We start from the raw sequence: 14,734 nt of genomic DNA on the forward strand, positions 1-14,734 counted from the left end.
CTCTCTTTCCCCGTCTTTTTTCAATTTCTAGGGTCAACAGTTGACTGTTTACTTGGAGGCACGTCTCTTCTCTGTCTCTCCTTTTGGCTGCGTCTTCCTCTCGCTATCTCCTTCTCGCTTTCTATCTCTTCTGCAGTCGCTCACACATACACACCTGTATAAGGGCACCAGCAGGACTAATTATGGACCAACAATAACTCCCCCCAGCACCACTCTGCTCCCGGCTGCGTAACAAATTCATTGGCACATCGCTGCCACTATTGTAAATCAATCTGACAGACTCGGAGGTGAGCTGCTGAATACAATTATGCGCCATGTGCTTGTGCCGCAACTTGTACTCACACAGGAGTAAACAGGCTATCCAGTTGTTAGATGTACACATCCATCTCCACAGTGGACTGTTTGATGTTCAGACAGGGACCGCAGGTGGAGGACGGTAAAAGCAGAAGGGCTGGGAGATATTGTTAGCAAGGGAGCAGGGACAGGCGATTTAAGCTTGGGACCGATGGTTGGAGATGGTGTAGACAGAATGGCTGGATATATTAAACAGAAGAAATGGGTACTGAGGGTGTTGTCCGGATATGAGAGTGGCAGCTGGGGTAAGGTGGTGCATTAGCTTTGAGGTGCTGAGAGCAGAGGAGCCTTGGAGGCTGACATCAAGATAGTGGTTTACCATCCTGGGTATTGAGGAAAAGTGTTAGTACTAGTGTTTGTTAGATAACTTTGATGTTACGATGTGAGTTGGGAATGAAAACGGGCATCAGGAGCAACAATTGTGTATTTTATCTCACGTCGAGTTTTGTTGTGAAAAGCAACAGTGCAACAACTCTGAAGCCTCACGATCTAATTAATTTTTTGCCTTCTTTTACCTTGTTTTACAACTTCTACCACAAGTTGGATGATGCTCACAAATCAAAGAGCAATCTTCCATGCACAGCAGTAAACATGGCGAAGCAACAAAAAACAAGAGTGATGTTGTCGGTGCTGCCAGGTGAACAATGAATTGTGTCCCTGGCACCTTGGCAAAGACATTTAGCAAAAACAGCTTATACCAACACATCCTCATACCTAAATGACTATAGAAATAATGCCGGACCGTACCACTGGCGCACAGTTGCAGTTCTGTTTAGGCAAGAAAAGTTCTCGGTTAGCTTTAGGAAGACATTATAGTTTGGTTCATATTCACAGCTACTCCTGTAACTTTCCTTGCGTTCATACCTACATTACCTAAGTAAGTCATGTACGTGATGTTACTTGAAGCTGCCTCCAGTGAAAACTATTATCAGTGAGATTTGGTGAAGTTTCTGTTTAAAAGTGCAGTAGAAATGATGCATTGTAGATGTTCAGTTCAGTTTAGATACACAGAGGAGAAACATCCACCAGAAGTAGAAACATTTAATTTAGCAACGAGCTCAGCGTTCAGAAGTGATGTGTCTTGGTTGTGACGTAGCCTCTGACCCTGTCAGCCAGAATCAAATCCTCTCTGCACACCAAGAATGACAGAAGCTGGGAGACGTGATTGACAGCCGGCAGATGGAAAAAAATAAAAAAAACACAACAATCACATGCAACTTGTCACAGTAGTCTGGACAACAGATGAGCCTCCTGAGGGTGACATGCCTACAGTATATTACAACATCAGGCATTATTTGTGGTTTATTCTAGAAGAATCAGTGCTGGATTGTGCTACATTAAATAAAATCCTTATCCTTAAAAATGAGAGCACAAGTTTAAATATGTGCCTGTAGACCTCAGGGATTCACTGTCTTGCTCCAGGGAACTTAAGCAGGTCAGGTTGTCTCTATAACCACTAAGTGTAAATTATTTATCTTTAGGGTATCCTCTGTGTCAGACAGATCCATAAACTATCACCTGTTTATCATTTAGGTCAGGCTGTGCTTGTTTGTGGAGAAATCTACCTGCAGGTAATCCCGGTGATCTATTCAGTCAGACTCCGCAGTGACAGTCTCTCTCCTCGTTCTGTCTCTGGTACCGGGGTTCTGCTCCAGCTGACTGCACTTCTGTCCTTCAGTATCGATCCGAATTTTATTCATTGTACTCCTTGTGACTGAAGCTGCACAGATGATGGAATACAGGCTAAAGAGCAATTAGGATACCATTCAGAGAGGAGAGTGTTCAGTATATGTGGAGCATAAAACAGATAATAGACGGCAGTTCAGTGAATCATAGTAAAACTATTGTTGATGTTGATGATGCGATCCGATAAATACTCTAATGAGTATGTTTTTTAACATGTTGAACTGAATGAGTCTTTATTATCAAGCAGATCCAAGAGTTGTTTTTACAGCTACACCTGTCAACAGGTAAAGCAGCAGGTATTGCCTCCTTTTTCTTCAGTGACGCTGTTGAGTGAGATGCACCTGCACGTTGCTCATTTGAAATGTGAGTGTGCTCATGATCGTGTTTCAGACGAGCATTTTCAGCATCAAACATTAAAAAATCTACCAATTTCTCTAACTTGTGAGAAATTAGTTCTATACATGAAAAAGACAAATTCTGCAGGTGTGTTTTGGCCCCAGACTTGGAAGTCAGAGGACGTGATGTAGGAGTAGAGACAGTGTGCAGGGATGGCGCCCCGGACAGCCAGGGAGCAGTGTGGGGGCGGTGTACTGTACAATACTGTACTGGAATGTGTTTGTGGAGATTATTAAAGAGCCATATATTTCTGCTGCAGCCCCACAGGGCCTGCTCTTACCGGCCGATCTCCACACTGGCAGACGAGTAATGAAACAGGCCTCGCTGGAGATTCATCGCTTTGGAGAGCCAAGGCGATTCTCTCCCTCTCTTCCTCCCACTCTTCTTTCCTTTTTTCTTCCTCAAGATTTTTTTTTTTTTTTCTCTATCTCACTTTTGGTCTGTTAAATGCACTACAGTACATCTGGTTCAAACACAGCATAGCCTGCGTGAACTCACATCTTGTCAGACTTCTGTCCCAGCATCATGACTGACTGCTTGGCTCTTTGCAGTCAGTTTCTGCTTCTCTATCAAAGCCAGACTGCTCAACTCTGTTTGATATCATCTGGTTTGCTCAGAATCTCCAGAGCATACCCCACTACTAGCCAATGAGAAGATTAGCTAAGTTTACTTTCTGTCTTCAAAGCTCATCCCAGAATATATCAGCATAGCATAGCGTGTCACAAACTATGTATTCAATTAGTGAACCACATGTGGTAGGTGAAAAAAATACTCTTGCAGTGATTGCCTGAAATGCAGTTGCTGGTTTGCCACCCTAGCTCACTCTGAAGCAAATTAGGTCAAGTTATCCTGTTAGTCTGATATCTAGCTAGCTGGTTAGCTTGACAGTGGATGAGCTCGGTAGCTTGGTGGTTGGTGTTTAACTCATTGGCTCGTTTGCTATAGCTATTGCTAGCTTAGTAGCTAATTCTGGATGGTCCACACCATTCTTTCTAAATTGTCAAAAGTGGCTGATGACATGTTTGATGGGTTCATTTGGGCCATAGCGTCTTAGATTCTTGACATTATTATATTGTGATAAGGCATGTGTTGACTTTTCTTGTCATTTAAGGCTGCGTAACTGTACAGTGATGTCATTTTCTGAACTTACCAGACTGGTCTGACCATTTGTAATACTTGCCTTTACCCACTTAGTCATTAAATCCATATTACTGACGGTACAGTAAGCAAAAACTTCAACATGTTAATATTTTGTGGAAGTACCGATAGTCATCCCAACAATATTGCTGCAATATTAGTATCAAGGTATTTGTGTATATTGTCATTAGCATTTAGGAAGTGCTTTTGAGGAGGTAAATATATCGAGATATATGGTGTGTTCCTTGAAAAAGCCTAAAACTATTACCATATTATTTTATGTCGGTGGCGCCCAACCCTGGTGCTTGGTAATTTGAGCAAAGCCAAATGATTTGATGAGCTTGCACTTGTACATTTTGTGAGAGCAGCATTTTCCAAAAACAGGGGCATTTAGCATGCTGGGACAGATTCAAAGTAGGGGAATCGTAGGAGAGAAACTCAGCAGGGATTCAAGCCCGCGGAGGGTTCATCTATCTCCAGAGGTGTTGAAGGTACCTACTCAACTATGAGAGGCACACCGCTAATAGCTTGTTGATATTACAAGGTAAGCCGGAGGGGTTCAACAGGGAATAAGTTTGGGATGGGATAGAGCGGCAGCATAAAGCTGAGAGGAGGGAAACTTTTTTGCCAACACACTGGATTTGCCGAAGGGGTTGTATTTCTACTCCTCCATCAGTTCCAGCACTCATAATCCCAGGTCTGAGGACGAGCAATTTGGACTAAGAGTGAAATTTCCGGCCAGAAAATAAGTTTCATGTATGAAATTGGAAGAGCTGATGAGGTGCTGAAAGTATGTTATGTATTCAAGGACGTACTTCTGTTGAGACCTGGCTTGAAATGTCGGTGAAACAGGACGGATGGAATGAGGGGAAGGGATTTGTTGGTTGGGAGAAGTATAACACTGCTGTCGGATGTAATGAAAAAGCAGCTAATGGGAGACACAGACGTAATTGTCTTTGGCAGATTTTTATTGGAGTCTGAGCCAATAAAGCTTAATAAATTCAATGGAATTGCAGGGAAAATGTTGGTAGAGACGGGAAGAAGTGATGGAAGAGCGAGAGCTATAGATGGAAGTGTGGGAAGGAAAGGAAAAGAGAGAAAGAGACTGTTGCACTACAGGGATCAATTACTAGGAACTGTGAGTTATGGTATTTGCTGCACCAAGTGCCATGTGGCTTATTGCGCTGGGACAGTGTTTGGAGGAAGAGGGAGATTATTAACCACACGGAAAGAGAGAGAGAAAGTGAGGGCGAGGAAGCTGACAGAGAATCAGAAAGGCATCGAAAAGAAAGAGCGAGGTGGAGACTTTAGAAAGAAAAATAAAGAGAGGGATGGGATGAGAAAACCTTGGAGCTCTCTTCACTTCTGCTCCTGCAGCCCTCCACTCTCTCCTTTTCTGCTTGTCTTGCACTTTCAAGCGTGGAGCCCATTAAAGTGGATGACAGTGTAACTCACCACTGATAATCAACAGAGAGAGGGAGAGTGCAGATTCACAGAAAAGAGACCCCAGGCCTCGTTTATTATGTTAGATTTTTCTATTAAATCTGACTGTGCTGTAATTTCTCAAAGTGGGAAGGAGGTGCAAGGAGAATAATTTACACAATGAATAATCAAGACGTGCGCACCGGGGATGGACGAGTACAGCATTATCTGCATCTGTATCTGTTCAACCAACTGAATTATCCGAAGCTGTATTCAAATATGTTGGGCTTAAACTGGAAGCAGTGGTAGAAATGGGTGGAGCAACTCTAAAACTTCATGGTTTTCTTTCTTAATGATGGACTAAATCGATTATAAAGATGTTAATGTTGGCCGTTTATATAACTACAGTGCATAAACTGTCCAGTTTCACTGTGCAGGATGTCTAGTTGCCCCTGGGTGTCAGCCTGTTTGTTCTGTAATCCCCTGCAGCCACGCCGCCAGGACAAATCCCTGCACATTTATTGTACTTACCAAACAAAGAGGCTGTGAATTATAGTCAGTCACCCAGTGGCACAACATGCAGCCGCTGACTGTTTCCACTACTGCACCACTATGAGTCGTGGAAACAAACACACCTGTCAAGTGCTCCCAGTCCCCCACCCCCCACCAGCTGACCTTCAGTTGGCTGGATGAAGTGCAGTAATGTGTTGAGTCTGGCTGGTGTAAAATAGACAGTGGCACACTGCCTGGACAGTATTATGACATTATATTTAAAATAGCTATAACAAGGACAGTTAGCGAGGCTCATGACAAGGACAGTAGCATGGTCATATCACTAACATGCTGTATAGGGAACGGCATTTACTGTTTACATTCTTCCTTTTAGACTTGAGGTATTCAATATTTTGTATCTTTGGTCAAAAAGTAAGATATCTTGAAAAAGTACAGGCCATATTTCCCGTTGTACTTGGTTTCGATATTCTTATTTCTTGTTGACATTTGCTCTAGTGTATCCATCAGTTCAAAACTTTACTTACTTACTTCCAAAGTAACCAGTCACCAGGATAAAATTTTGGCACTTAACTTTTCTACAAACCACTGATATGTTTGTATTTGGCTACGTACCATATTGACCTTTCTATGATATGAGTCATATCACGTTCACATTACATGTTTATGAACCCACTTTAATACCTGGAGGTGGAGGACGTGGCGGTGGACTTACAGGCGACAGGGCAGCCAAGTCAGTGACAGCAATTCGAGCCTGTGTTTCAACATTTGGGAGAAACCACTGGATATTTTACAACGGCATTTTAACATTTGTAAGTGTGAGAGACACTGGATATTTTGGGATATTTTTGAAGGGAAGTCGGGACATCTCCAGCCGTGTTTGTGGCGACAGAAACAGGTATTTTTAAACAAAAAGTCAAGTTTTCCTAACCAGGTGTCACAGCATTGTGACATTATTAAATCAGAAATTGAAAGAAAATAAATTGAGTTGCAACATTAAGAAATGCAAAGTTTTAACATACCTGTGCTTTGCAGAAATACACACTGCCGATATTTATTCTAGCGATTGTGGTTGCCCAAACATCATATCTTGATATTTATGTTTCTGAATCGATGAACTTTAGAAAGTTATCATCTCAACCAGATCCAAAAGGTGTCCTGCTGTGGGGCAAGAAAAATGATAAATGTACTACTAAACTAAAACGTGAGAGTTGAGGGGTGTTCTTGAACAGGCATCAGAAGGCCACTGAAGGCCACCAAGTGACTCCACTTTGCTCCAAAGAGAAAACAATAAAGGACAGATGGCAGAGGGAGGGAAGAGACAGGAAGAAACAAGAGAGATGGCAGCCACAAGAGATAGGGTTAATGATGATGGAGAAAGAGGAAGGGAGGTAATGATTGGAATACATCCAGAACTGTGTGGATACAGACATGAAAGCAAAGCAGAGAGAAAGGGGGACCTTGTGAGGAGGAGGGAGTCCTGAGGAGTCAGAGGAGCAGGACAGACGAGAGGAGATCAGGAGAGTGACACAGTGAGTGATGCACGGGGGTACAGAGGTGGGTGAGGTCAGGATTCGACCCTGTGGCGTCCCATGGTAATTGAAATTAGATGGGGGGGGTGGCGGTTGGGGGGGGCAGCGGGACTGGAGGAAACAGGCGACATGATAATCAATTTGAGGCTGAATCGGAAACATGAGCCACTGGGGGGGCCTCGTTCCCCCTACCAGGCCTCCAGATGGCCCCGGCCCCAACGCTGTGTGGGCCCTGTCAGAGCATGCAGTGTGTGTCAACGGAGGATATGTGTGTGTGTGTGTGTTTGAGAGACAATACCATCTGCCAAGAGTGCAAGGGGAGTTCAGCAGATGTATTTGGTGACACTAGGGGCGCAGTGGGCTATAGGCAATGGGCTATACTGTGTGTGTGTGTGTGTGTGTGTGTGTGTGTGTGTGTGTGTGTGTGTGTGTGTGTGTGTGTGTGTGTGTGTGTGTGTGTGTGTGCGCGTGTAGGGACTCCCACCATGCTGTTGGTGTTGTTGTTGGAGAGGAGAAATGGTTTAAGTGATTTTTTTATGCAAGAAAGACGATTAACATTCATCTTTACAAGGGTCAAAACTTCATCACAAACTCACACACTGACGGTTTGTGAGGACACCAGCGTGTAGAGCCGACCGATATATACGGGTTCACCAATATTGGTGATATATTGTAGACGTGTAGGTATCAGCACATGTTCCACAAAAACTTTTTTTTTGCAGATAATTGATAATTGCAAAATCCAGAGTTGTCATTTAAGACTGTAAAGTTAATTGTTAAACTGTAAAATATCATACATCCTTTACGTTTTACTCCCTAATATCGGCATCCGAACCGGTGAGGCTCTACCAGTGTGTCCTGAGTGCTGTCAGTGTTGCCCTGTTCACTGAAATGCCAGATTTATACCAGTCATTGTCGATATGTTTCTCCAGAGTCAGACTCAGGTGAGCTCTGTTTTTGCTGGGAGGTGTTTGGGGATGATGACATAATTTGCAGCCTCTTGAAACTTTAAAATCTTGTCAACAAACAACCAAACAAGATTTCACAGATGTAAAACAAAGACTGATTTGGTTACTGCATGACCTACTTCTTGCTTTAGACGTATTCAAAAACTGATTTGGGGGGAATAGTTTTGGAGAAATGTGATGTTTTCAGAACAGGCGCCATGTTTGTCAGGTGGAGGGTTCATGTTGTTGTCTGAGCTGAGGAGATTGTCAGTCAAAGCTTTCTTGATACGATGACTGCTGGTGCCAGCTTGGGTCAGAGAGTATCTGAGGAAAAGTCTTTGAATAAAATGAATGCAGAGCCCAAGTGCTCAATCAGCTTCACGCACATCAGGTCCTGGAATCATTAAGGTCCTCTTGAAGATGAAAGATAAATGTTCACAGAAAAGAAAAATGCTCTCCGGGCACTCATGCAGAGTAAGGATGAAAAGTACATTAGGAGCCTTTATTTAGTCACGAGTAATGGTTTCAAATAACGACCTTAAAGGACTGAAAAAACTCTCGACACGTACGAATCTTAGTGGCCCGGTGCCTTTTAAGTATTCTTCCTTTATGTTTTCCATCCTCCTTTCTTTACTATGCTTCTTTCATTAATGTTGGCTTTGTAATGTGGTTGTAATGCTCTCAAAAAAGAGCTCTTAAAGGCTATACAGGTTGAAATTAGTTTTTTTAAATAAATGTCAGATGCATTTTCAGAAGAATCCACAGTATCAGGAGATAAACACACGCAGAGCTTCTGGATCTTTTCTGGATTAAAACACATTTTGGTTGAGCCTCCCAAGCTTCGTCACCCAAGGGGTCTTGTCCCTGCCAACATAAAACATAAAGGCACTGTTGATCAAGTGCTTTCAAATGAGGCATGTGATAGTAAGAGAGCCAAACATAAATACAAAGAAACCTAAACCTCCGTCAGCTGCCCAGGGGACAAGTGCCGGGTTAAGAGACGAGAGTCAGTTGATCTGAGGCAGCTGAAAGAAAAAAGCATCAGGTGTACGTGTCTGCACGCTGATCCGAGGAGAAGAGACGGACAGAGGAAAGGAGGAAATTGAAGGCGGATATGAGGACTGTGGAGCAGGAGAGATGCAGCAGGAGTGGAGGTGTCTGAGAGGGTTTTGAAGTGATGGAGGAGTGAGAAAAGTTTTGGAGAGGAGAGTAGTGTGACGCACAGCTGCCAGCTGGTAGAGGAAAACAGACAGGTAAATGGGATGCTATAAAAAGTGTGTTTGTGCAAAGCTTTTTGTTTCTCATGGCATTTAAAAACCAAATCTAGTAAAACAGTATTTAGCTCTTCCATTTATTTCTTGCTGGTTTAATTGATGAGTAAGGTTTTGTATGGACCACGGTGAAGCCGTCTGTTCCCTCAGGTATTTGAATCACAGAAATTAGGTCAACTGTAAAACACTATCATCTATATAATTCATGTCTGATGTTTATCAACATTCAAGGTTTATATATCTGATAAAGGTCATTTACGCCAAACTGTAATATGAAATAAACTAGCTGTATGTGAAACAGATGGATGTTTATGTTTAAACAAGAGCAAGCAGTTCCTGAAGGGAAAAACAAAGGTGGCGCCAAGAGCACTGTTGTATTAAAACATGTTCTTACTCACAACTCCTCGAATGCTGCAGCAAAACTTTAGTTTAGATTACTGAAAATATTATTTACTGTAAGCCAGCGCAAAATCTGTAATCAGCCTGTCTAACAAGTGGTGTAATTAGACGTGCAGGCTTCCATCCCTCAAATCACAACGCAGGGCTGAATTCAGCGTATGGCATAAGAAACACTGGTTAAAAGTTGTGATTGACAACCATGCAGAAACATTAAAACTAAAATATATTTAAACATAATTAATACAGTATGCAAGCATGGTTTCATTAGATTTAATTAAGCACAGACGGATCCCCTTTCTTTCCAATGCACATTACAAAAACAACAGTCAAGTGTTGTATTGCCAAATCGGCTTGTAAACTGGCAAAGGCGGGGCAAACAGAGAGAAAAGAGGGGGCAAATGACGGGAGGGGGCGCAGTTGGAAGGAATGTATGAAGGTCAAGTGAAACAGATTGAGGACAACCAAAAGAAAGTAATGGAAAAGAAATGAGTGAGCCAACAGTGGCTCTCCTCAGAGGCTGCTGGAGGTTTCGGAAAGCATTCATCTTCAGGATCTCATCTTCTGTAGCAGAACAAACAGCAGCCTCCCTGTCAACAATTAATACATCACCGGACCATCAGCTCGTACCCCCTATCATGTTTCCGTGTCCCTTTTAATCTCCCGCCCTCTTTCCCCTCCCCCATCCCCTTGATGTGTGAATCTTATTAACACCATTTGCCATCAGAAAGCAGCACACTCTATCAGCCCGTCGCTTTGTTGACTTGCTTACACCGCTCCTGCTGATCGCCTTTGCTTCCTGCACCCGCACCCCACTTATCTACGTCTGTCACACCGGCCTTCCCGTTTTAATTGGTGCTCGTTAGAGAGAGGAAAAAAAAAAATGCTGTTTTTGCTCCATTTTCACTCCAGAAAATAGCAGGAGGGGGGAGAAGTCTATGAAAATGTTAATTGATTGCGGAACGAGGACAACACTGGCAATTAGTGCAGACTGACAGATGAGAAAGGCGCCGCGCTGGAGACTTTGATGACTGCACACACACACACACACACATGCTGTACTGTTGACACACATATATACATGTCCTGTTAGCCAGCAGGGCCACGCAGACACGAGCCACTGTTTGATTCAGGCCACGAAGAAAGTACAAATTTAAATTGGGTCTTGTGTTCTTAGTATAAACACACACACACACACACACACACACACACACACACACTTGCACAGATGCAGAAAATACATGAAAACAAACATTTGTATCAGCTGACACACACACAGATATACAGACAGAAAAATGTGCTGCTGGGGTATTCTACTCATTTTGAGAGAAATCATTATACTGCTGGCTCTCTGCCTCTTTTACTCAATCTTTCTCTCTCTTTCTATACTTCTGTACTCTTTCATTGAAATGCTGCAGCCTGCAGAGTCCAATTTGCTTTTGTGAAATGATCTGTAGGTGTTTTCTCAGTGTGCTGTGTAGAACCAGAGCATTGATGGATATTTCAGATATTTGAGAGTGAGAGCTAAAAGTAACTGATGATGATACATGTTTTTTTTTGTGTGTTTTTTTACATAAATATACAATATAAACAAGCATCTTTAGCGAGGGTTGGCTCCAAGGCTGGATTCATAAATCAGCAAAGTGGGCAACTGTCCCAGAAACTGATTCTCAAGGGGGCTAAAATGGCTCATGTTCATTGTTATCAATGTGTATTGGTATTGGTAATTTGATACCAACTGAATACCAACAAAGGCACAGCCTGGATTATTGGCTAATCTTATGTCCCAGTCAAATGAGGGGTGAGTTTCAAAATGTACTATTCTGACTACGGCTGCACAGAATTAAAACATTTATATTGCGATTATTTTGATGGGCACTGCAATTGCGATATGATCCACCATTAGTATGAACAATCATTTTTGCATGACAACATTTTCACCCCTGCCCTTCAGACAGCCGCCACCGGATCGGGCCATAGATGGATTAATGTGTCAGTCTTTGTCTTTTTCCCTTGGAGGGCCAAAACTGAAACTTTTAATGGCGGGCCAAGAGCTGAAAGCAAACATCTGGTGTATTGTTTAGATGCAAAGTGGTATTAGGATCCCAGGTTCCTTTGATTGACTGACTTCCTGCGTGTCACTCTGTCCGCTGTTTCCTGATTAAAATAAATCATGAATCATGTTTACCTTCCAAAAAAAACAGCATGAACAGAATTTTTTATTTTTGACTAGAAACATATGGCAGGCCAACTCATATTTTATGTAGGACCCACTTTTGGCAGGCCTGGTCTATTCCTTTGTTGATCAATCAGCAGAGTAATCCATAAAGTGACATTTGGTGTTTGCTTTTTGCTGCTTCCTTGGTCAAGATAAACCTTCAGGTAGTTAGTTTTTGGTCGGAGCCCAGTGGTGGTTGTATCTTCTTGGAAAATTGTCACTTCCAAGAAAGCTGTGCACCTCAAGTGAAGATGCCATTTCAGGAAATGAACTACTGCACTGCACAAAACTGCCATATTCATCCAGTAGATGTCATTTTTCTGTTTTTACTGCAGATCAAATATCATCCTTCTTTAATTATTTAAACCCAACTTTTTTTTCTCTCTTTCACTCGCTGAAGTTTGTTTTTAGGAAACACTGAAAAAGCAGTCAGCATCAAAATCTTGGATGACAGCTACTCAATTCTCACCCTTTGTTCTCTTCTGTCTTTTTTTCCAATCCATCTTCCCTGTCCCCGTGCCTCCTCTTGACATGTTTAGGTGAGCCTGCGGTGGCCAGAGAAAATAACTGTCTGAATGCTGCCAAAGCCTGCAACCTGAATGACACGTGTAAGAAGTACCGCTCGGCCTACATCAGCCCCTGCACCAGCCGCGTCTCCACCGCTGAAGTCTGCAACAAGAGGAAGTGCCACAAGGCCCTGCGGCAGTTCTTTGACAAGGCAAGGCACTTCTGACACGAGCTTATCAAAAAAAGAATAAAAAACCCAGCTGAAAAGCACACACATTGGAGGTTCTCCAAACGACTGATATCTGATAAAAGCTGAATGTCCACCACAAAGGACCTGCTTCAAAAGGAAGAATGATTTTGAAGTGGATAAGTTAGAAGGGCTGTCAAAATCACAATAAATAATCACGCAGGCCTTTTTGTTCAGGGTTTGCTTTTCCCAGCGCCGAGCTTTGACATTGATTCAGTCATCAAACACAAAAGATGTTTTTGCTGTTTGTGCCATATTGTAAAAACTGATGTGAAACATTGTAATTACAAACCCAGCTCCCATGCTGTCCCTTTGGAATGACTTAACTGGGATGGCAGCAATATGAATACATAGAAAACTACTCTTTGTAGTTGTCTATGCATGACATTTTTAATCTTACTGTGATGTATAATTTTGTTTTCTTTTTTCATAACAGAGAAGTCACTGTGTGAACAGCCTTAAGCTTCAAGTTTCTGCTGTGTTGAGATAAAACTAGGATGACATTCTTCTATTCTGGACCGACTGTGGTGTTTCAGCATCGATGTTGAAATGTTAAAAAGAGACTGGAGCAAATTTTTACATTTTTGTCTTATAATCTGTACATTTTTTCTGTTTTTGCTTATGTTAAATGCATGCCTAGAAAAAACCTTCATAGGTTTTCAATTTTCAACAATCCAGGATAACTTTGTTTGGAATAAACAGATAGTTATAGCCTAGATAGTTAGCCTGAGCTGTGAGAGCCACTGATGGTGATCAACAAAGAAAAGACCAAAACCAAAATAAGAATAAAAGGAAGGTCTTGCAGATGACGTCCCTCACAGGTAATGTTGTGTTGTTGTGCCTCACAGGTTCCTCCAAAGCACAGCTATGGCATGCTGTTCTGCTCGTGCCCGCTTAGCGACCAGACAGCGTGCTCTGAACGCAGGCGCCAGACCATCGTCCCCGTCTGCTCGTACGAAGAGAAACAGAAACCCAACTGTCTCGAGCTGCAGGCCTCCTGCAAGACCAACTACATCTGCAGGTGGGAAACAGTGCACCTTTATTGGGTATTTTACCTTATTATCAGGGTAGAGAGATGGGGAATAACTCGGACATTTTCATTACCAGGTTTGGTACACCCTGGCTAGCATAATGTCCAGTGTGTGCTCTGAAAACACCTTTTGTTTTTGTAAATACATCTGTAGCAAGTAACTCACTATTGCTGTGCCACCATTCATATTTTCAGACACTACAAATTATATCCAGGTATAAAGAAAAGCCTGATAAAGCTTGCAGTTAGAGCAGAAGTACAGAGAGTCGATGATACTCCGTCTCATTTATTCACATTGGTGTAAACTGGCAGGTTTTCAGAACGTTGCAGGTCGACGAATTGCAAGAATTTGCAAGTTTCAACTCAACTTTTTGTGAATCGTTGGCCTGAACGGGGTTCTACACAGTTGTGACACCATCATGCACGGACCCGAAGAGTGAAAACATTGCCCTCCAATACTGTCCCAGCTCGTAATAACCCTGTTATGTTTAAATTAAGAGCTGTGTGTCCGACGGTGCACAGAACACACTCTGAAACACAAGTACTTCCTTTGGTCACTCCAGAACATTACATTGACTTACATGAATTCCCTCGAGACTCTTTTCTAATCTGAACTCCACTTGAATGCTTATCTTAACCGTGCACCGAGTCTTAACCCATAAAACGTAATTGTTTACATTGAGTCCCCACACAGTGATTAACAAGCGCACACAGGAACAACAAACATACCCTTGGACACCTTTTTACATAGTGGAGTCACTGCAGTCACCAGCACCAGCACAAATAAACTGGCTGCCATCACACCACAAGTCACACACATGCATGCAAGCACACACGCACACTCATCCGATGAGGGTGATGTCAGATGTCCATCACTGAATTACTCTTTCCTGTGTGTGTGTGTATGTGTGTGTGTGTGCGTGTGTGTGTGTGTCTGCAGTCTCTGAGCCTGCAGCCAGCAGTCATGTGGCTCTCTGGGATTAAATGGAAGCATTAGGCATCATAAATGAGCTCCATTTGGACCGTGGCCTCAGGTCTGCCTCCCTCCCTCCCTCCCTCCCTCCCTCCCACCTCACCCTTT

The 14,734-nt window shown here is 42.7% G+C and overlaps 1 protein-coding gene across 4 annotated transcripts in view; it reads left to right on the plus strand.

Moving 5' to 3' along the window:
* The window catches only part of gfra1a (gdnf family receptor alpha 1a), a 100,115-nt gene that overhangs the window by 58,626 nt on the left and 26,755 nt on the right, over positions 1-14,734 (plus strand). For all 4 annotated transcript variants that reach the window (XM_084376176.1, XM_084376175.1, XM_084376173.1 and 1 more), the window contains 2 exons: positions 12,409-12,587; positions 13,472-13,644. In XM_084376176.1, coding sequence (XP_084232302.1) covers positions 12,409-12,587; positions 13,472-13,644 — 352 coding nt within the window. The remainder of the gene's footprint in view (positions 1-12,408; positions 12,588-13,471; positions 13,645-14,734) is intronic.

Source organism: Pagrus pagrus, assembly GCF_965226575.1.
Source record: "Pagrus pagrus genome assembly, chromosome: 15".
In the NCBI taxonomy this organism is placed as follows: Eukaryota; Metazoa; Chordata; class Actinopteri; order Spariformes; family Sparidae; genus Pagrus; species Pagrus pagrus.